This window comes from Momordica charantia (assembly GCF_013281855.1).
Source record: "Momordica charantia cultivar OHB3-1 chromosome 5 unlocalized genomic scaffold, Mcharantia_2.0 BLBB01000005.1, whole genome shotgun sequence".
NCBI lineage: Eukaryota > Viridiplantae > Streptophyta > Magnoliopsida > Cucurbitales > Cucurbitaceae > Momordica > Momordica charantia.
The window spans coordinates 5,665,618-5,685,992 of NW_028275163.1; the positions used below are offsets into that span (position 1 = coordinate 5,665,618).

At 32.9% G+C, this 20,375-nt stretch overlaps 2 protein-coding genes across 11 annotated transcripts; one reads left to right on the plus strand and one right to left on the minus strand.

The window, feature by feature from the left end:
- The first annotated feature begins 261 nt into the window (after positions 1 to 261).
- BSH (transcription regulatory protein SNF5, putative (BSH)) lies at positions 262 to 5,338 on the plus strand. Of its 10 annotated transcripts, none has more exons than XR_015791011.1 (11): positions 262 to 429; positions 549 to 637; positions 1,351 to 1,445; positions 1,617 to 1,688; positions 1,792 to 1,839; positions 1,922 to 2,005; positions 2,213 to 2,251; positions 2,371 to 2,453; positions 2,594 to 2,656; positions 4,173 to 4,358; positions 5,088 to 5,338. XR_015791011.1 is itself a non-coding variant. In XM_022282414.2 (10 exons), the coding sequence occupies exons 1-10, from the start codon at positions 380 to 382 to the stop codon at positions 4,228 to 4,230; spliced, it is 681 nt and encodes a 226-aa protein (XP_022138106.1). In that variant the 5' UTR covers positions 262 to 379; the 3' UTR covers positions 4,231 to 4,731. The 10 variants fall into 10 exon arrangements, 3 of the variants coding, with proteins under 3 accessions (XP_022138106.1, XP_022138105.1, XP_022138107.1); XR_015791010.1 differs by having other exon boundaries at positions 5,115 to 5,338; XR_015791008.1 differs by having other exon boundaries at positions 4,192 to 4,358.
- A 1,817-nt stretch (positions 5,339 to 7,155) lies between these two features.
- LOC111009357 (uncharacterized) lies at positions 7,156 to 7,946 on the minus strand. Its single transcript, XM_022282416.2, has 2 exons — positions 7,691 to 7,946; positions 7,156 to 7,495 (listed from the first exon to the last, which is right to left on the minus strand). The coding sequence occupies exons 1-2, from the start codon at positions 7,788 to 7,790 to the stop codon at positions 7,353 to 7,355; spliced, it is 243 nt and encodes an 80-aa protein (XP_022138108.2). The 5' UTR covers positions 7,791 to 7,946; the 3' UTR covers positions 7,156 to 7,352.
- Positions 7,947 to 20,375: the final 12,429 nt, after the last annotated feature.

Genomic DNA, 20,375 nt, shown 5'->3' on the forward strand with positions numbered 1-20,375 from the left:
ATGTTATCGAACGACCATAAAAGAGACACGTGACGAAATTTAATTTGTCAATTTTAAAATTAATTTAGCACACGTATAAATTTAGGATAGATCATAAATATAATTTTATTAACAACAACTAATAATGATGTAATATTTAATCATTTGCTAATTAAAATTTAAAACTTGTCAATCGAATTTTTTTAAAATTATTATTATGAATTTTTTTTGGGTATAAATTGCCAAATTTTATGAAAAACGAAATTTTAAAACAAAAGAAGGGAAAAGAAAAGAAAACCCAGACATAAGAGCGGTCCAAATCGTCGCAGAAGCGTACTGCAATGTTCTGAAAGCTACAGAAATTCCCGAAATATAAAACACAGATTGAGAGTTCATAGCCATGAAAGCTTCGGCCTCAGCTCACTCAAAAACTCCTTTCAAGTTCAGGATGTGAGTTCTCTCTGCTTTCTAAGTTCAGTTTTGTTCTTTCCATTGATTCCTCTTTCATGTGGTTTTATTTCTCTTAACGTTTTCGATCATTTATTTGCCGAAACAATACTTTACGAAAGTCCGACTGCGGAGAATTTAGTGCCCATTCGTTTGGACATCGAAATCGACGGTCAGAGGTTCAAAGATGCCTTCACTTGGAACCCTTCTGGTATTCTTCTTCATTTACTTGGTTCATGCTTGTTCTGTTTCCTTCTAAATCAATGGTGATTGGGGTTCTTCAAATTTAGGGTTTATTTTTCCTGAGTTTATGGTTTTTGACTTGAAAAACTGAATTAATCTCTGTTTTTACCAGTGGTATTGCTGATACTTTCATGGAAAACTTGCAAACTTCATTTAGTTTTTATATCTGACTCTGAGTTTAACGTCTTTGGGCCTATTTGTTTTGGTGTAAACATTTAGGTTTGAAATAATGTTTTTTCATATAAGCATTAACTTGAAGATGCCTTTTCCTTTTCTATAATTTGGATGTCGGGCTCAATTCTCGCATTATGTTTATATCCCACCCCACTAATCTTCGGAGAGGCTTTGCCCGCTCCAAGGCAGCTTTCCAGAGGCGAGAGGGGCTTTTAACTTTTAAGTTATTTATTTATTTATTTTTAGTACAACAAGCCGGGTTCGGATATTCGAACTCATGACCTCTTTGTCAGAGACATGTGCCAATTATCGTTGAATTAAACTAATGTTGACAACTTTTAAGTTATTAACCCTTTAACTTGGGAGCTTGAATCAAGGAACTTAGTTAGGGGTTATCTTCAAACATCCCAAAACCCATAAGCATCCTTAAGGGTTAACTTGAAGATTTCTCTTTTGCTCCTCTGATAATGTCTTCAATCACGTCATTATACTTTATCTTTACTCTAGATCCCGATTCAGAGGTGGTGGTCTTTGCAAAGAGGACGGTGAAAGATTTAAAGCTTCCCCCAGCATTTATGACACAAATTGCACAATCCATTCAAGTAAGAACAATAGTCATCTGAATTCCCTCTCCCACTCTTCATGGATTTGAATGGTCAGCCCAGACCATATTTTTATAATTATTAGACACAACTTTTGACTTGAATCAACATTAGTAATCTCGACCTATCATCGAACTTACTCATGTTTTCTCTTGGGTTTCACTTTATCAGTCGCAACTTACAGAGTTTCGATCCTTTGAAGGTCAAGATATGTACACTGGCGAAAAGATTATTCCAATAAAGGTTTGTGTCTTTGGTGTTATAATATCAATGTCTTGCTGACCTCCTACCTTTATCATTATTTTACTGCTTGATGTCAAGTAATGCTGTAATGTTTCTTCTCCAGCTTGATCTTCGAGTGAACAATACGCTAATAAAGGACCAGTTTCTTTGGGTAAAGTTGAACATAATCTTGAGACATTTGACTGGAACAAGTATTTGTCTAGCTTATGTGCACAAAATGATATGCCTTTTAGGACTTGAACAACTATGAGAGTGACCCTGAAGAGTTCTCCAGAACACTCTGCAAAGATTTGGGTATTGAAGACCCTGAAGTAGGAGTAAGTAAAGGCTAATACAATATGAAGTTGTACCTAAGAATAAATTTTTGGTTCCATGTAAATTGGGTCCTCTGGTCATGAAAAGGCAGCATCCCTCTTTAAAGGGATGGATTGTCAATGAACTATTTTCACCTAAACTCTCTTTGTGCACGTCCTTCTCCAACTATTTGGTACCATGAGAGTTTTATTTATTCTTTTGTGAGGTAGCCTGCAGTTGCAGTTGCGATAAGAGAACAACTCTACGAGGTTTGTTCTTTCTTGTTCATTAAACCTTCTCTTTTCTAAAGACTATCTTTTTCAGTTTCTTTCGCTATCTGAATAATTTATTTCATTATTGCATCATCTGCGCTGTGTCTATGTTCCAGATAGCAATGCAGAATGTAGCTTCAGCAAGAGAAAGCAGAATGAGCAAGAAGGGCCGCCGGGGTTTTGAGCATGTTCCCGCAAGGTATCTACTTAGATATTCAAATTATGCACTATTCCTCATTCAATTCTCGTTTTTGATCAGGTGACTTGCAATGAGATTAATATTTACCTTTATTCATCTGCATCTTGCAATTGTGCATCTTTCTCTGTTTGGTGCAACAGTAAAGTTGGAGGTGCTTCTGTGGACTTGGTGAAGTTATTTGGTCAAAGATCAAGTGTTGTTCGGTTAGTCTATTCCCTGTTGCTCCTATTGAGATTCCTTTCTTCTGTGATCTAAGAAGCTTTTGATCTATAAATCTTACACAATTATTTATTACTGCCAGTTATGTTTGTTTTCTACTATACTGTGTTTTTGTTTTCAAGAGTGAAAAAATTTAGGACCTGTTTGGTAACATTTCTATTTCTTGTTTCTTGTTTCTCATTTTGTCTTTTATAAAAAAATGAAAATAGAATTGCAACCAAGGGGCAATTGACAAGGGCTTGGGATCTCTTGGTTATACTAACTTAGAGGTCTAAAGTTCGAACCTTCTGATGAGCTTAATACCAAAAATCCTTGATGTCTCCAGGGTCCGGGCCTTGGTGTGAGCACAGGTGCTTCGGGTATAGGGAGCAAAGTTCCGACTCCCAATTGTAAAAAAAAATGCGTTGATGATTATTTCTTGTTTCTTGTTCTTTCTTATTTTCTTTTTTATTGAAAAAAGAAATGAAGACATGTTTCATTCTCGTTTCTCGTTCTTTGAAAATTATAAATTAGAAAAATAAATATTTTATATGAAAGAAAAAATTAAAACTTTTTTATGTTATATTTATTTGTTAATAATATTTAATATGCATTTTATAGGTCATGAAGGATAAAATAATGCTTTTATTTATTTTTTTGGAGAAAACTGAAAATGAGAACAAAATATGAGAAACTCGATTTTGTTGTTATGTTTGTATCGAGAAACAAGAACAGTTAGTGGACGTTTATGTTTCTTAAAAACAAGAAACGAGAATGTTATCAAACGGATCTTCAACGGTGACAATATAAGGTTATAAATTTAGAGTGTGTCTGATTCTTGGGAACCATAAGAAGATGATCATGTGAATGACAACTTTTCTCCAGTTTTAAAAAGATTCCCAGATGTATGAGATTTATAGTCATGCTGAGATGTCTTCATATGTGGGTATCTCTCTTCCATAAGACTTGGTGGCTTTGTTGGATTCCATATTTTGGGCATAACATAGAAGATATAATTTGTTGTTTGTTGTTTCCTTTTACTATTTTCCCAAGATTAAGTTATGCTTTTTAATATTATTTAGATAGTACTTCATGTTTGTTACTGATGTTCTCTCTCTATTACTGATAAATCTAAACTAACAACAATTATTTTATTTTGCAAATTTTTAAACAAACAATCTTTCTCCTAACATGTCGGAATGCCAATTACACTTATCGATTCTCAAGTATCGGTCTGAAAATTAGTTATAAATACTCTTCATCAGTAAAAAAGTCAAGTGAAACACACTCTTAGACCAATCTTCATAGCGATCAAGTATATTTAATAAGAGCTTAGATCATTATTCTTTTGGCTCTCAGTTTTTGTCTATTTTCACTTGACAGAGTCAGTGAACTTCATTTGGAAATGGATTATTTATTAATTTTAAAATTAACTATTAGTCTGTTGGTATTAGTTTATTTCTAATATTTGTTGCAGCTGATTTGTGAGAATACAAAAGATTGATGCTTTGCTTATGGTAGATGCACTAAAATGCCACAGGAAAAGAAAGGACTGGGACATGTACGAACCAATTGTTGACCTTCTATCTAATGAAGAAGTAGATGCCCTTGAAGCAAAAGAAGAGAGGACTGCTCGATAATATATTCTCGGGTGTGATAGTCGAGTATCGCTTGTATCACTGAACAGCATCAACTTTTCCAGCAGAGGTATACTCAGCATAGATGAAGTTATTGGGCAGTTGTTTTTGCTTTTTTAACGCATCATTAACATTCTTTGACTTCCATTTTAGGCTTTTGAAGTGATTCTTCACTGTATGCCCATGAACATTTGTACCTAATCCGTGTCTAGCTGTAGTAAGTGGGGATATAGATTCTGTTGGAAGCTCTTGAAAAGTTTTACTAGAGAGGAGGGGATTGAACTCTGATAATTTAGGGTAGAACTTCTGATATGAGTTCTCATTCTTATTTGTTGCTTTGATAGAACAGTCCCCCTTGGCCAGAACCATGAAAATATTTGGTCTAAATAAACGTTCTGTATGAAATTATAAGTCTGGTCTCTAAATGAGGCGGCATTTATCTAGTGTTGGTACTTTAAAAAGTTCAAATTAGTTTTTTGACTTTCTAGGTCGTGTTTATTTGATTTCTATACTTAAAAAAGATTTCTTGTAAGTTTTTGAATTTTAATTTTGCAAAATGCTTGAATTAGCTTGAAATCTACATGCCATGTAATCTTTGGACAAGAAAAGTTAATGACAATGACTCATTAGGCCCAAAATTATAAGTTTATGGTTTATTATAATTCCACTCCCTATTTAAAACTTAAAGGTGACTTTAAATAGTGATCGTTGGTTCGATTAAAAAAATGATATTTAGAACCATCAGTGTACTAAAAACAAATTATTTATGTCCATCACTTTACCAAAATTACTTCTCAAGTGATCGATCAGAAACATAATGCCTCAGTTCCAGGATTCAACTCACATGCTTCCTAGTAAAGTAAGGAGGAGGCCATCTAGTCGAAGATTGTTCCAAGTCAAGCACGCTGAACTTTGGAGTTCGTACGATCAAGGAAGGTGTGCCTTGTTAGTATATGTGATAACTATTAATTATTTTAAGTATTTGTCTTTACTATGATACATGATCTCAGGATCTCTCTTATTTAGATGTGGTATCAGTTTATTCATGTACCCCTCCTCTCTAGTCGGGTGTCACAAGAAATCACTTTTATATCATTGTTAAACTTACTGTTTTAAAGTGAAAGTGATTTAACACCCAAAAAATCCAAAATCATTTCCGAGCATGTCATGTGACACCTCAAAACTCTTTTATCTTTGATTGGAGGATGAACTCAATTGGGATAATATTGTGGGAAATGCAAATGGGAGAGCTTTTTGAATAGAGTGCCCTTCACGAGAAGCCCTTCCAAATCCCTATCTTTATTCCTCACAAATCTTTGGTAGAGAGAATCTGTACGGATTGAAAGAGACTACAGTTTGTGGTGGCAGTTCTATTTAGTGGCTCAAATTTGGAGATTAACTCAGATATTTTTCTTTTACAAAATTTGCAAATTTGTAAATCAAACAAAATTTATTTTGATTACATAATTTAGATTACAAGAATTAGGATGTGCAGTGAATAATTTTGGTAGGGCTAAAATCACTTTTCTTTAAAATATTAATATTGGAAGTGATCATGTTTGACAAATTAAAAAATGGATTTTAGGAAAGTTTAAAATAATTTAAATTGATTTTTAAGATATTATGATTTTGAAAAATTAATTATACTTAATTATTTTTTCTTTTCAAAATTACTCATTTTACCATCACTCCCTAAATCATTTTAAAGTGATTTTGAAGTATTAGTTGGTAGATGATTGAATCACTCCTAATTAATTAATTGTAATTAAATCTCTTTTTTCTAAAATCACTCTCAAACATGTCCTCATCATCTCTATCATTTGAACTGAACATATGAGACGTTCGAACGTTCTTGTAATATGTGAATGTGATAGATTAGCTTCAATATTTGACATTTTATTCTAATGGCGTCGAGGTCTAATAGGCAATTTGAGTTCGGTTCGAAGACGTTAACTCTAGCTACAAAGCCAAAAAAGGAATTGAATTAATTCTATTTTTGGTGTTTGACCATTATTGTCCTCTACGAGGTTTCTGCTATCATTTTAGAGTGCAACTGCAAATAACTTATTGTCTTACATTTATTACATTTATTACTACTCTAGTTTATTTTTAATCCCTAAATTTCTGCATAATCATCATTCAATAATAATAATAATAATAATAATAATAATAACAATAATAATAATAATAATAAATTGTTTGGATCATTTTCAACATTTGACATCTAAAATCCCACCGGCCACACCTTCAAAAGATGTCCCTATAAAATATCTATTCATAAAGTAAATGATCAGAAAAGGCACACGACAACCCAACAAAGACATGTCAATTTTCTATTAAATGATACAAATAATTAAATGACAAATACCAAAACAACACTTTTACTTCACATTCAAGATCCAAAATAGCGTTTAAACCTAAAAAATAATATTATAATACATATACTATATAATATTGTAATTTACAAAAGTAAATTATTCCAAAAAAAAACCCAAAGTATTATTTCATTCTCTCAAATTTAAATACAGCACTTACTGATAAACATATATATATATATATATATATATATATATATATATTTTACCGAGCAATCTTTAAATTTTTGACAAGCAGAAGGAGGAAAACAAGATATATTTTTCATTTTTTTTCTCGTAAGGATCAAATTTCTAGTGATTGATAAACAACTAGAAACAGTGTTAGAACTTTTTTTTTTTTGAAAAGTGATGCATAAAAATTATAGCTAAATATGAGCAACCAATCAGATCTGAACTTCCTTCCATCCTAGATAAGGCACCATTCCCCAAAGAGAGAGGGATTTAGTTTTTTCTTTTTGGCAATAACTAATTAATATTTAAAAGTAACAAAAATTAAAAATGAAAAATTTTAAAATTTAAATCTCACCATGATTTAAAAAGCTTATGAATCATGGGGATTCCCTACAAAGTAACAAAATCCATCCACTTACATAATAACACAGAGAGATAGAGAGAGAGAGAGGGAGAGAAACGTAATTTTGCTTTATCTACAACAACCAACCAGAAACCAGCCGGCGCTCCGGCCACCGTCAAGACGACACATTGCAGGCGGCGGTGGCGGCGGCGCCTGAGTTGGCCTTGTCCAAAATCGACCACATCACGTGCACATCCTCGTACCCACATGCCATCACCTCCCCTTGAAGATCCCTCACGTCCACTCGCTTCTCTTGCTCTGCGAAAATTTAATTACAAACAAAAATCACAAAAAATAATATCAAAGATTATATTATACAAAAATCTTACCCTCCATAAATTCTAAAAAAATTATCAATCTAAACATAGCTTGGCAGATAAGACACTAGAATTCAACTGTGAATAAAAGAGACAGATAATTGTCTATCTTCTTCCTTCGAGCCCAGGGCCTCACCTGAGTCGGAGTGGGACTTTTTGGGGTCTCGGGGCTGCTGGTTGAAGATGGTGCAGGCCTTTCTAAAGGGAGAAATGATAGTTTTCTTCCAAGAAGCCATTAATAATAATACGATGATGATGATGGTGAGCTCCAAAATGTGTAATTTGGGTGAAATGGGTGACAATATATAGCACAATTCTAGAGAGAGAAAGAGAGAAAGAGAGAGAGAGAAGGCAAGATCCGGAGGATGAGCAACACAACTTTTTATTCTTATCTGAAAATCATTGAGAAGAAGAAGAAGAAGAATAACAAACCATTATTATTATTATTATTTATTTATTTGTTTATTATAATTATAATTTAAAAAAGAAAAAAAGAAAAAAGAGTTGGGTGTGTTACTGAAACAAAGCACATGGCGCACGCTCCCGCACCGTCCTCTCCGACCTTACACGTGAAACCATCTTCACTTCTCACTTTCATAACACTTTTTTTTTTCTTTTGTTTTTTTTTCTTAGATATTACTTAAAAAGGTTTGCTGTTACATAACAACATTTTCTTTTGGTTTTTTTTTACCTATTGTTCCTTTTCTTTTGTTGGTTTTTGGGTAAAGCTGTGGAAGAATATGTGTATATGTATGTATAAAACTATGTTAAATGATTGAAGAAAGAAGTGGATAGATCATTGGTAAATTTTGTCTGGGGCCACCATTTAGATATTAAAATTTGATGGGGCGGGTGGATATATAGTCTGTCTGTCTTAACCTGATTTTACCATGTTTGTCTATTCATTTGTGTTGTGCATAATTATGATTTTTGTGTTTAATCAACATGTGTCATGTCAACATTTAGAGTAACAATGTTAGTGACAGAGACCTATTCAAGATGTTAGGAGTATGATTGGATATATGTGACAGGACATGCAAATGATAGAAAGAAGTTTGAGGTTCGACAAATCACTCCATGCTCGTTCAATAGCATCGTTTAGATAACAAGTTAGGGCATTTTCAATTGGGGCCTTTCTCTGCTCTATGGAGACTGAGTTTTTTCAAGGGAGATAGAGAAAAAAGTGGGGAGGGGGTGGCCAGTGGCTAGTGGCCTGCTCCCCTCTTTAGCCACCCCTCTTTTCCTTATTTTATGCTAGAGGGTATTTCTCCCTACTTTGTTCTAGTTCTTCCTTCGTTTTTTTTTCAAGAAGTAAGAGTATGGATTGAGATATAATAGAGACCTCTCTTGTTGTCATGGAGGCGATTTCCAAGGAGGATCTTCTTTCCTGCTGGTTTATGTGATGGACACACGGTTGGGTGTCAGGGATCTCCCCTTTGGTTGTCGACGATAGTGCTATTGTAGCTAACACAATTAAAGGTAGCATTGTTATATGTATGTTTCGTAGCTTCGTCATCAGGACTTTTTGAAGAGTTATTAGACACAACATTGGAGACAATAGCCACCTGCGATTTCTTGGGATGACTTTTCATATTCGTTGCATATTGGTTCAGAGAATTGTCATGGTCTAGGGGCAAGGATGATGAAACAGAAGCTGGGCCACGACGGAGGTGCGACGACGATGGGCTCAACACCATTTTGAAATCTATGGAGGCTATCCGTCTTAATTGTATTAAGATCCGTGACCAGAATGATTTGGAGAATTTGTATAATCCTTCTTTACCTATCATGGTAGAGAATAAAACAACTTTGGAGGCAATTTTTCCCTTCCAATTCTAAATAGGGGTGCCATAATTAACAAGGTCTCTCCATGAGTATTCCCCGACATCATTGAATGAGGTTGAGGATGTTGTGACTTTGGAGAAGGTGTTTAGTGGGCTAAAATTCGTTCATGTTCCTAGTTCTTTGACAAATAATTTTATAGGTCAAATGTGTCATTTTTGATAGTTTATCTTTCTTTGGAATATAGTTGTTTTCCTCAGTAGATTTTGATTGTGGCTCGTGGCTGCTCTATAATACATCCTAACTTTAACTTTTCAAAGTTTAAGGTCACAATAAACATTTGTTTATAAACTAAATAATAATTTAACTTTTCTAATTTGTTTTGAAAATAAAAGTATAATATATGTATAAACTACGTTATTTAGATGATGTTTTACAGGTTTTTGCATTTAATGGGTTCTCTGAAATGTCTTTGGTCTCTAAGGATTAATTAATGCTAATTTTATTGAAGTGGGAAAGATGTAAACTTCCTATAGGTTCTTTAAAATCTCATGTCCTATTCATGTGATTTTTTTGGTTTAAGTGAATTATTCGTTAATTGATTAAAATAGTAGTCAATCATTTATTCATAATTATTTATAATTAAACACTTCAATGGGTTACTGTAGATAATAATTGCTCTTGTACTTTAAAAAAAGGATAATAATTGTTATTAAGAAAATGAAACTAGCCCCGACAAACAAGATACATGTCGAGAAAATTTGAGATGACCCAAGTTGGAGGAAAGAAGAGCAGAGAGATCCAAGAAGACCAGGTCCAGAGCACGATCAGGACCAGGACTCGACCAGGTCCAGGTGCATAGCCCGACCAGACTCCATCCTGTTAACCTACATTTCGTATCAACCATCTCACATCTACAAATAAAGGGAGAAACCTCACAATCAAGGTACACAACAAATCCTATTCTCAAGCTACGCTTTCTTCAAAACCTCTTATTCTAACTTAAGCATAGGAGTACGTGTAGTTAGCACCACACCGTTCTCTATTTTACAGGTCAATGTCGAATCCATTTAGTGTGATATTTGGCAAACATATATATATAGAGGAGATATTGATTATCATCATTAAAAGAAATTTAATTCTATTATCACATGAGTCATAACTTATGAATTAGTAATTCTTTTGTGTTTGGTGCCAAATGTTGAAGGGTCAGACGACGGTTGTCCCGTTTTTATAACTATTTAAGCATGATGGTTATTTAGTTTTTGATTTTCTAAAATTACTTATAAACATTACTTTTTAATTAGGTAGGGTTTCTTTGTTTTATTATTTACTTTTTTTAAAAAACATTTTAAAAGTTGAAGATAAATTTTTAAAAACTTAAAAAGCAATTTTTTCAAAACTTATCTTTTACTTTTTGAAATTTGACTAAGAATGAAATATGCGTTTAAGAAAGATATTAAATATAACAAAGAAATGGTGAGAAAACAAGCCTAATCTTTTAAGAATCATAGAAAACAAAAAACAAAAGTGTTAACAAATGGGATCTTAATTGATCATGAACCTCGTGAGGTTTCTACGGTTAATGTCTTCCATGTACGAAAGTGTACCCAAATCAAAACGTAGTTGACACAAATTCTCTTTCAAACAAAATAATTTTAGTTATTTCAACCTTAATATTTCACTCTATTATCCAAGTCTTCAAGTGGATCCTTGTTACGCACACTTTTAGAATTGTGAAGAAGCTTTCGCGTCATGGGTCTAGTAGCTTGGTGGGTTTGTTTAATTTCTCGTAGTTTTAAATGTCTTCTTGGATAGTAATAACGGTATATGGGCATATGTACCTTACGCGTGTGTGGGTCATTGGGACATAGTATTCTAAGGAAGTTAGTCGTTTAGTTAGATGGTTGGTGCAAGGGCCAAAAACGGGAGAAGTCATTGATTTCACTCGCTCCTGTGTCCTTCACTTGAGGGCACATCCCTTAAATTTGGTTAGTACTCCATGTTGTCAGGCAACGAAGCCTTTGCACTTGTTTATTAAATCAGGGCCTCTTTTCTTGCGCCTTTTTTCTTTTGCTCTTAAACCCAATAAAAAAGGCGAAGAGAGAGATTTATCGGCTAATTAAGTCACACTTTGACCGAGTATCTTATAAATTAATGGACTATTTCCTGTGATTTAATCAAGTTTATCTCTCATTAAACCTAAGTATGGTAAGTTTCTAACGTATGAATCTTCTATACACAAATTACCCTACGTTACATTAAAAAAGAGTGGCCTACTTGAAGAAAATGATGGACGTTTAATAAGGCCACATCTCGATTGCCTCAATTAAACTGGAATGATGTCAATATGCATTACAAGTAAAAAGGTAGCTTTCACATTTAAGCTATCGGTATTGCTACATATACTCTGCTAGAAAGCAAACTTTCCTGAATATGACATACTCATATAAGCAAATATATAAAAGCTTGGGAACTAGGAAGATATATATAAAGTAGTTGGGTTGGTATGTATACGCATAAGAGTATGTTATCCCATAAAATCAATCCTTTCGGAATTTGCAATAACATCGATGTTTTTTTTAGTACGAACCGTTAACATCGATGTTATATAGGAAAAGGTAAGAATAAACTTTTTTAGATTTAGCTTCAAATCACCGACTTTTTAGTTCTCGTAATCAAGTTTTTCTTTTTTCTCACTCTCGAGTTTCACTAGTCAACTACCTCATGTACTTTTTTTGAACAGTGGGCAAACGACGCTCCCTACTTCTACTTTTTAAGTAAAAACGAACAAACCAACAATATTAATGCAAGCTTGTAGAGAGCCCCACTTTTGTTTGCGTTAGTTGTTTCTAGACCAAAAGCATATTGGAAGAAGCTTAAGTAGTGAAAAGGTGTTACTTTTGCTCAATTGTATCATATAAAAAATGGATATATTAACTGACAATTCAAACTTAGCACAAAAACATTTACCTGCGTCAGAATAATAGAGACTTGAGGAAAGTTTTCTAAGAATGAAGGTAGAAAGGTGAGACAGTTTTCTTGGCATACAAAAAAAATTCAATCTAGGATGACGATTGTCAAGCTTCAATTTAAGGGCTTTGATCCCTTTATTGGCAAAGCGGAGGGCAATTTTTTTCTCCAAAAAATTAAACCACGTGAAAGAGTTCATCTCGACAAAACGAACGACGATCCAAAATTTGCTATTATGGGAAATCTCAAACAGACGATAGAAAAGTATATATAGACTAATTAATCGATACCAACACTAAAAAAAGAGGCAAAACCTTCCACTTATAATAAGAGGAAAATTCACGTAGATTCCGGTAGTTATTTTCTTACAAAAATCTTTAAAGAGACGAGAGAAAAACCATTACGTTCATCCAACGATATAAAATGCTAGTCCCATTATTATACAAATCATATAACAAATAATTTCTCCCCAAAGTGAGAACATATAATCCAAACACATTTCAAATAACAAGGGGAGAGGGCATTGTTTAATACTACTATAGGTTAAATCCAATGTTATGAAGTGATAAGAGGATATAAATTTTATAATAAAGTTTTAGTGGTGGGGAAGTGGGAACACATAGATTAAGAATCTGACACACATAAGTTTTTGAAGTTTGAAGTTTGAAGTTTTGAACCACTCTTTTTTCTGCCCCACATGTAATGTATATATATAATTAGAAATTCAAAGACTGCCTGCCATATGCATATATAATTGCATCTTCTCTTTCACATTCATGCACTCAAATCCTTGTCCCCCACAAGCTTTGGGCCTTTGTATTCATAACTCTACAACTTATTCAACATTATTTGCCCCCACACATTTAATACATTTAACCCTAGTTTTATCTTCTTCTTCTTTTTTATCTATTTATTACTCATATTTTCGATGTAGCTAGTTAGGATCAATTCGAGCTTAGCTTAAGTGGATAACGGACGGTTGGATGTCTCCTCCCTGTAATTTCTAAACTAATTAAAAAGAAAACTAACTTGAGGCACATATATACCAATTGAAAATACCCAATTCCTTGTTTTTCATTTTTTAGTTTTTTGAGAAATATATATGGTTGTTGGTTTTTTGTTTTTGAAAAATATTGGTCGATGATTGTTTCGTTGTTTCTCATTTTCAACGAAGGTATACCAGACCTAGGAGACATTAAGAGTTTTTGGTATTAAGTTCATTTAAATATTCGAACATAAGACTTTATGGTAGTTGATACTTGATACCAATATTCATGGGTTCCATCTCAAGACCAATTGACAATAAGAGAAGTAACTCATGTCTATTATAAACCCTTGTTAGGTCCCTTATTTTTTCAATGTGAGATCCGTGATACCACAAGGTCTCGTGCCCTTAACAATGAAATTGCTCTTGGGAGCAAAGCTCTAGTAGATTTTGAAAATTATGATTTTTTGAGATATGAAGTTGGACTCATCATTCTATGCCGGACATATTTTCTCTTATCGTCAATTAATTGAGTTTCCATTAAAAAAAAATAAAATTGTAGCTAGTTATGAACCTTTTGATGGTTGAGTTTGGATACCTTTTTTACGGTTTGATTATTTTGACATTATACTTAATAGTTTCATGTTTTTTATCCTTTTGACTTATTTATTCATTGAATTTCATATGATTTATTGGTTGATTCATTCTAATTTTATTTTGACGAGACACGTTAGATATCCATAAATGAATTAAACCTATCCAACCTATTAGCTTAAATTTTTGGGTTGAGTGGTGCGTTATTCATCCTCAACATGGTATCGGAAAATTAAATTGACCCAATTAAATAAATATTTCCCAAATTAAAACCCAAAAAGTGACATTATTGTCCAAAGAGAAAAAAAAAAAGAATACCACCATAGCTAAATAATATTGAGACCCCACTCCACTGCCACTAAAGTGAGTGATTATTCTCTCTTTTCTATTCTTTTTTTTTTGGACAATATTAGAGAGAGTGAGTGAGTTTATTTTTATAAATGAAGTACAAAATTAGTATACGGAATATTGCGGATAAATATGAGTGAGGACATTTCCACCAATCATATCAATTCTTCTATCTTATTACTGATTTAGCTGGCATTTGGAATCTCATCTATTGCTCTCCCTTTTCTCTTTCCCTTGCATGATTGACTACTCTGTCAACTCACTTCAATTATTATAATTCGTTCACTTTCCTTTTCCATTTCCATTCAACCTCATCATCTATATTTTTTTACCTATAACTTCATCCTAAATCATATCGATAAGTCGTTGAAATGATATCTCATGTGGAATAATGTGTACGTTGTTATCTGTGAATACGTCGTTTATTTCACTCACTATACACTTTGTTTTAGAGTTTGTTATATATCACTGTTGTGATCCGTTGATCGCAATTCTAACGGTTATATGTATGTTTTGATGTATTTGATTTGGGATTTGCTCTAGAATATGATTCGTCAGTTTAATTTGTTTAGATACTGAATAGTGTATTGAGTGGGAGCTGTGGTTAATTTCCTTTTAATCCTACCATTTGGATTATTTCTTTGGACAAAATTAATATTTGTACAAAGATGCCTGTGATTTCTATTTATAATTAGAATTGTTGATCTTTCAATTAGTTGGAATAATTTTAAGGACCTTCATAAATTCCTAGATCTAGTTTATATGTAATCATGAGTATTTTTCTTTCCTTTTAATTTATTATTGTAGATTTTGTTTCGTTGGGGAGAAATTTCTTGCAAAGTATCATTTTGCTCGTGGATTCATAGGATATCGATGTAGTGCCTAGTACATATTTGGACCTATTATAACATTAAACGACGAAACTTCATTTAACTCAAATAATTCATGGTTGGACTAGGTCGAGTCCAACATAACGGCATATAAGTTGAATAAATTTGCAACCAAACAATTAACCCAACTCAATCTATGAACACTCTTATTCGAGTTTTTTTTTTTATATAATTTTTTTATAAACATAAGCACGCCTTAGGATAAAGTAGGTAATTTCATTCACACTAAAATTCTATTATTTTAGACAAAATTATTCGTTTATATCATAATTGTGTTTGAAATTCTACAACTTTAAACTAAATATACTCATGGGCTAAATGTACTTTGGGCCGCCATGGACATGTATCTATGATGTGTGTTTCACCTCCAAGGCCTATAGTTGAGCTTGAGTCATAAATAAGTAACTCATTTTATATATAGTTTATAATGCGACGATTTATGAATTTATAAATTATTTATTATGAGCTTTAATAATATTCACCGGGCTCGAACACAAGACCTCGTGATATAGGTGATATCACAAAACTCCAGGCTCTCGCGGTTGCACCATTCCAGAGGACTCCTTTCCAAGTGGTTTTGAAATTAGACTTTCTACTATGTGTTTAAATCCAAGTCGATGCACTCTCTGCAATCAAAGTAGGAACTCTATGGATCATCTATTTCTCCACTGTCCTTACTCAACATCCTTTTGGCAGAGCTTTTTCAAGATTTTCAATATATCCTTTAGCCTTCACGACAGTGTCGATGTCTTTGTTCGAGAATGCAGAAATACACCTCTCTCAAACAGTAGAAATGTACTTTGGTGCAATGAGTTTTGCTCTATCCTTTGGTTTATCTGGCATGAGAGAAATAACTAGGGATGAAAACGGGGCGGGGGGGCCATTCCCATCCCAGCCCCGTTGGGGACTTTTTCCCCATCCCAGAAATTTTGGGGGCGGGGACGTCCCCGATCGAAGAATCCCCGCCCCCGTTAAAATATATATTTTTTTATAATTTTGTATTTTATTTTTAAAATTTTTAATTAATTTTTTATTAGTAGTATAAGAAGTCAAGAAAAAATGGTTAATTGGGCTATTAGCTTGAGTTTTTTTTTTAAGTTTAAAAAAGTATTTATAAAATTTATATATATTAATATTATTATATAAAAAATAGAAAATAAAATAAAATATTAAACGGGGCTGGGAATCCTCCCCGTCCTCGCACCGTCCCTGTCAGGGACCCCAATTAGGATCCTCGGTTTGACCCCGTCCCCAGTCAAATCGGGGATTCCCAGAACCAATCGGGTCGGGTCCCGTGGGGATTGTGTCCGACGGGTTTGTTTGCCATCCCTAGAAATAACCGTCTTTTCTTAGATAAATATAGATCTGCAGACACTTCATGTGATGATATTAAGACGACTGCTTTCTCTTGATCCATCAAATGAACCTTCTTTTATAATTATGATATCTCTACCTCTTTAAACTGAAGTATTTAGCCTCTCCTTGTGGTATTTTTCTCACATACCTTTTAAATGAATGGTACAATATTTCCTTTTAAAAAGAAGAAATTAAAATTTGACAAAATATCCATCTCTACCCTTGTAATTAATTTTTTTTACGTAACCATAATTATCTAGCAATGAACAATCTATTCATGATCTAATCATAAATTTACTAAGGTCATGTTAAGCAGCCCAAGCCAATGAGAGAAGATGAAGTTATAAGGATGAAATCAAGAAACTACCTTTTATATACTTCCAAAAGTAAATTCCATCTCATAATATTTTGTTCCCAAATCATGTCCTTAAGGTGGAAGGCTTATTGAAGAAATATGATAAAATTTTACAAAATCACAATGCAAGCATGTTTGCACAACATTAGTAAAGACAACCTGATCAACCTAAATTCTATTAGAGGGAAATTATTATTCTTTTTTGTCTCCTACTTAATTATTGGTAATATTCCTTGTAAATGAATATATATATATATATATACACACACACTACTTTTTTACAAATTATAAAGATTTATTCCCCTCTAAATTATAGTACTATATACTAAAAAAAAGAAAAGTATTAATTCAAACCACGTTTAGTTGTTCAATACCCCGAGCGATCGGATCAGCTGGAAAACGCATACTAAACTCTTAGAAAAAATGCAAGCATGTTCGTACAAGATAAGCAAAGACATACGAATACCAAATTAGTTTTATTCTCTCGTAGAAGTAGAGCAGTAGGTGTGATATATATTTCAATTTCATTTACGAACATCAAATATCAAAGTAGGGAAGATAAGGTGTTATAGGTAGGTATATTAGGCAAAAACACATGCACAAAATTAAATTATAGCCACCAGTTTTATATGTACGAAAAGGAGGGAAAAAATAAAATAAAAGTTCACTTTATAACTATATACTATACATATCCAACTTATTCAAAACCATTCATCTCCTTCCATATAGACAGCCTAGGGAAAAGAAAGAGAAATAGAGACTTTATTTTAATAATATTTAAGCCCTACACTTTCTAGACTACATGTTTGGTCTCCATTTTTCAATTTTTTTTTTAATTTTAGCCTCTTAATTACTTTCAAAATGTCGGTTTCAATTTTGTAATTTTCTTTTAAATGATTTGGAGTGTTATGCTAAAATTACAATCGAAAGAAACGAGATAAAAATAAAAATATCAAAACGAACGTTATGAATCAAAACAAATTAAAGATTTGACTGCAATATCTCTTTAATGGCACTGAAAGGATGTATTTTTTTGGGTACAAAAATAGGAAATGGGGTGAGTCTTGTTGAGCACTAAACTTTGTGCTTTCTAAGTTTTTAGAGGCTTTTTAATTTGTTAGGGGTGCCTTTGGGCAGGCTTTGGTTAGCCCCAATTAAGGCTTTGAGCTGGATGGCATTGGAATTAGGTTCTTCTGTTACCATTCTCATCCCTGACATGATATATATATAATTGGCTCTTCATATATTTCTGGCTGCTACCTCTTTTATTCCTTCCACATTAGTAGGGCATTTGTAGATATATCTTTCACCAAAGGGACTACTTTAGTTTACCTATAGAAGGGTTTAAACTTTAAAGTGGTAGGGTCGATACGGCTTCGAGTCATGTTTAACGAATCAAATTTGTACTTAGTATGTGGGTTACGTTTATATCTTGAGTTTTTTGTTTTGTTTTGTTTTTCGAGTTCAATAAGGTGGGATATTTGAACCTATAATCTTAAAGGAGGGTAGTATAAGTAAGAATGATTTTGACCAGTTAAGTTATGCTTATGTTGACTGGTTATATCTCGATTATAGTTTGAATTGTGAAATTCTTATAGAGTACAAATTTTACATATATTAAACTTCAATACTTTTGATCAAATGACTTATTCGAAAGTTCTACGCTTCCAATTCATCATCTTTATGCTTGCGAGCATAAAAACCGGGGCCTCGAGGGCTTGGTTTGATTGATTAACACATTTTCTAATTCTTCACGTTTTGGCTTAATTATATATTGTCACTTAATTTTGTCCATCTCCCTTTTACTTTAAATAAAAATCATATGTTATATATGGCTGGTGTTAGAGCCTTGTAGATGAAAGAAGTACTTTTTCGTTTTAAAAAAATTGTAAGAAAGTACACTTTTTTTATATTTGTGGATGTTTGGGCCAGCTTACGTACATCTTGACTAATCTTACGGATCATCCTTCTTACCCTATAACATAACATTTAGTATTGGAAAACACATAGGAATTAATTCTTAAGGTAAATGGTCATTATGAAGTTTAAACCCGATATAAGAAAGTACATATTAACCCATGAAAACTTGTATTGACTAAATAGACTTTTTTTCATAGGAATTATTTCCGCTCTCGGGGGATAGACTCATTAACTTTTCTCAACAAAAATGATCAGTACACCTATCATGGAAACCTAGCTAGCCAAGAATATTGCAAAACTATGATGAAATCACTTCAATACCTCACACTCTCGCACGTACTCGACCTTACAGAATATATAAAGGGTCAATCGTGTGTGTCAACATCTTCAACAATCAAATTATCAAAAGATCTTAAAAGCTACGAAACAAATCTTAAGGGAATATAAGAGATCATAAGTATCGCTTTTTACTAGAAATATTTCTCTAAGATTGTACTATATATACGTCTTTTGTGATGTAGATTGGGATGGATCTCGTCCTCTAAGAAGATGAAATGCTGCTAGCTTTTACATATTCTTTATTAACATCATTGCACTTTGTGGTCCTTTGAGAAGCAATATAGTATAAAGAGAAGAAATTATTTACTAAAATTAAAGAAAATAATATAAGAACCTATAAAGAAAAAATTACAATTAAATCAAAGAAAAATAGCTATGACACAAAACCACTGCCTTTTTCTCCTTTTCCAAACCTACTTTAGATGCTCAACGATTAATTTTGAACTATACTTTGACAAAAAGTAGGGCAAAGGAATCACAGGGAGATGATTTTAGGTACGGACTCTCGTACCATATATTCAATAAAAAGAAATTTTCTTACAAAATATGTTCGTCTATAACCGAGCACGTAACATAAATTACATCATATACGTAACCGAGCACGTAAAATAAATTACATCATATATGTAGCTTGTTTTAGAGTTTTGTTGCATTGGACATTTTGGAGCTGGAATACTACTAGTGATTTTGGTGAATATTTAGAAATAGATACGTGTCGACTTTCTCTTTTCTCCTTTCATGACCTTCTCGAAAGAGAATCTAATATTTCTCAGTCGTGAAAATGTGAATTAGAATGAACTATTTGATAGTTTATTTATGTGACGAAATAAACTAAAATGTGGGTGATAGGATTCATACAAAATTTCCTGACACATAAGAGAAAAGTTTAGTTGTGGGGTGATGAGGGATTTAAAGTCGCTAAAAGAATTCAGTGTTTTAATTTCTTGATTGTGAATATTTGGATATAATCAACTGCACGCTCATAATAATACTTTGTGAATAAATAGAAGCTATATATTATATATCCCTACAATTTTCCTACCCGCCTTGGAAACCGTCATGTTTTCGTTGGTTGTGAATAGTAGGAGGATATAAGAAACCAAACCGATCCAGATCGAACTGATTTGATTTAAGTAAACGAATGAGTCGAACCAAAATTAATCGGTTTGGTTCGGTCCGGTTCAATATGCGTCGTTCTCACGAGTCACGACCCCCCCCGAAACATTAAATCAGTTCGATCCGATTCAATTAGATTTGATTTCACTTAGAAAATCGATAT

Bases quoted from the DNA above. Each gene is read 5' to 3' on its own strand.
- LOC111009357 (XM_022282416.2), bottom strand. From the start codon at position 7,790: ATGGCTTCTTGGAAGAAAACTATCATTTCTCCCTTTAGAAAGGCCTGC. The intron at 7,496-7,690 runs GTGAGGCCCTGG...AAATTTTCGCAG, and splicing joins AAAGTCCCACTCCGACTCAG to AGCAAGAGAAGCGAGTGGAC.
- BSH (XM_022282413.2), top strand. From the start codon at position 380: ATGAAAGCTTCGGCCTCAGCTCACTCAAAAACTCCTTTCAAGTTCAGG. The intron at 430-548 runs GTGAGTTCTCTC...ACTTTACGAAAG, and splicing joins ACTCCTTTCAAGTTCAGGAT to TCCGACTGCGGAGAATTTAG. The intron at 2,657-4,191 runs GTTAGTCTATTC...AAAATGCCACAG, and splicing joins CAAAGATCAAGTGTTGTTCG to GAAAAGAAAGGACTGGGACA.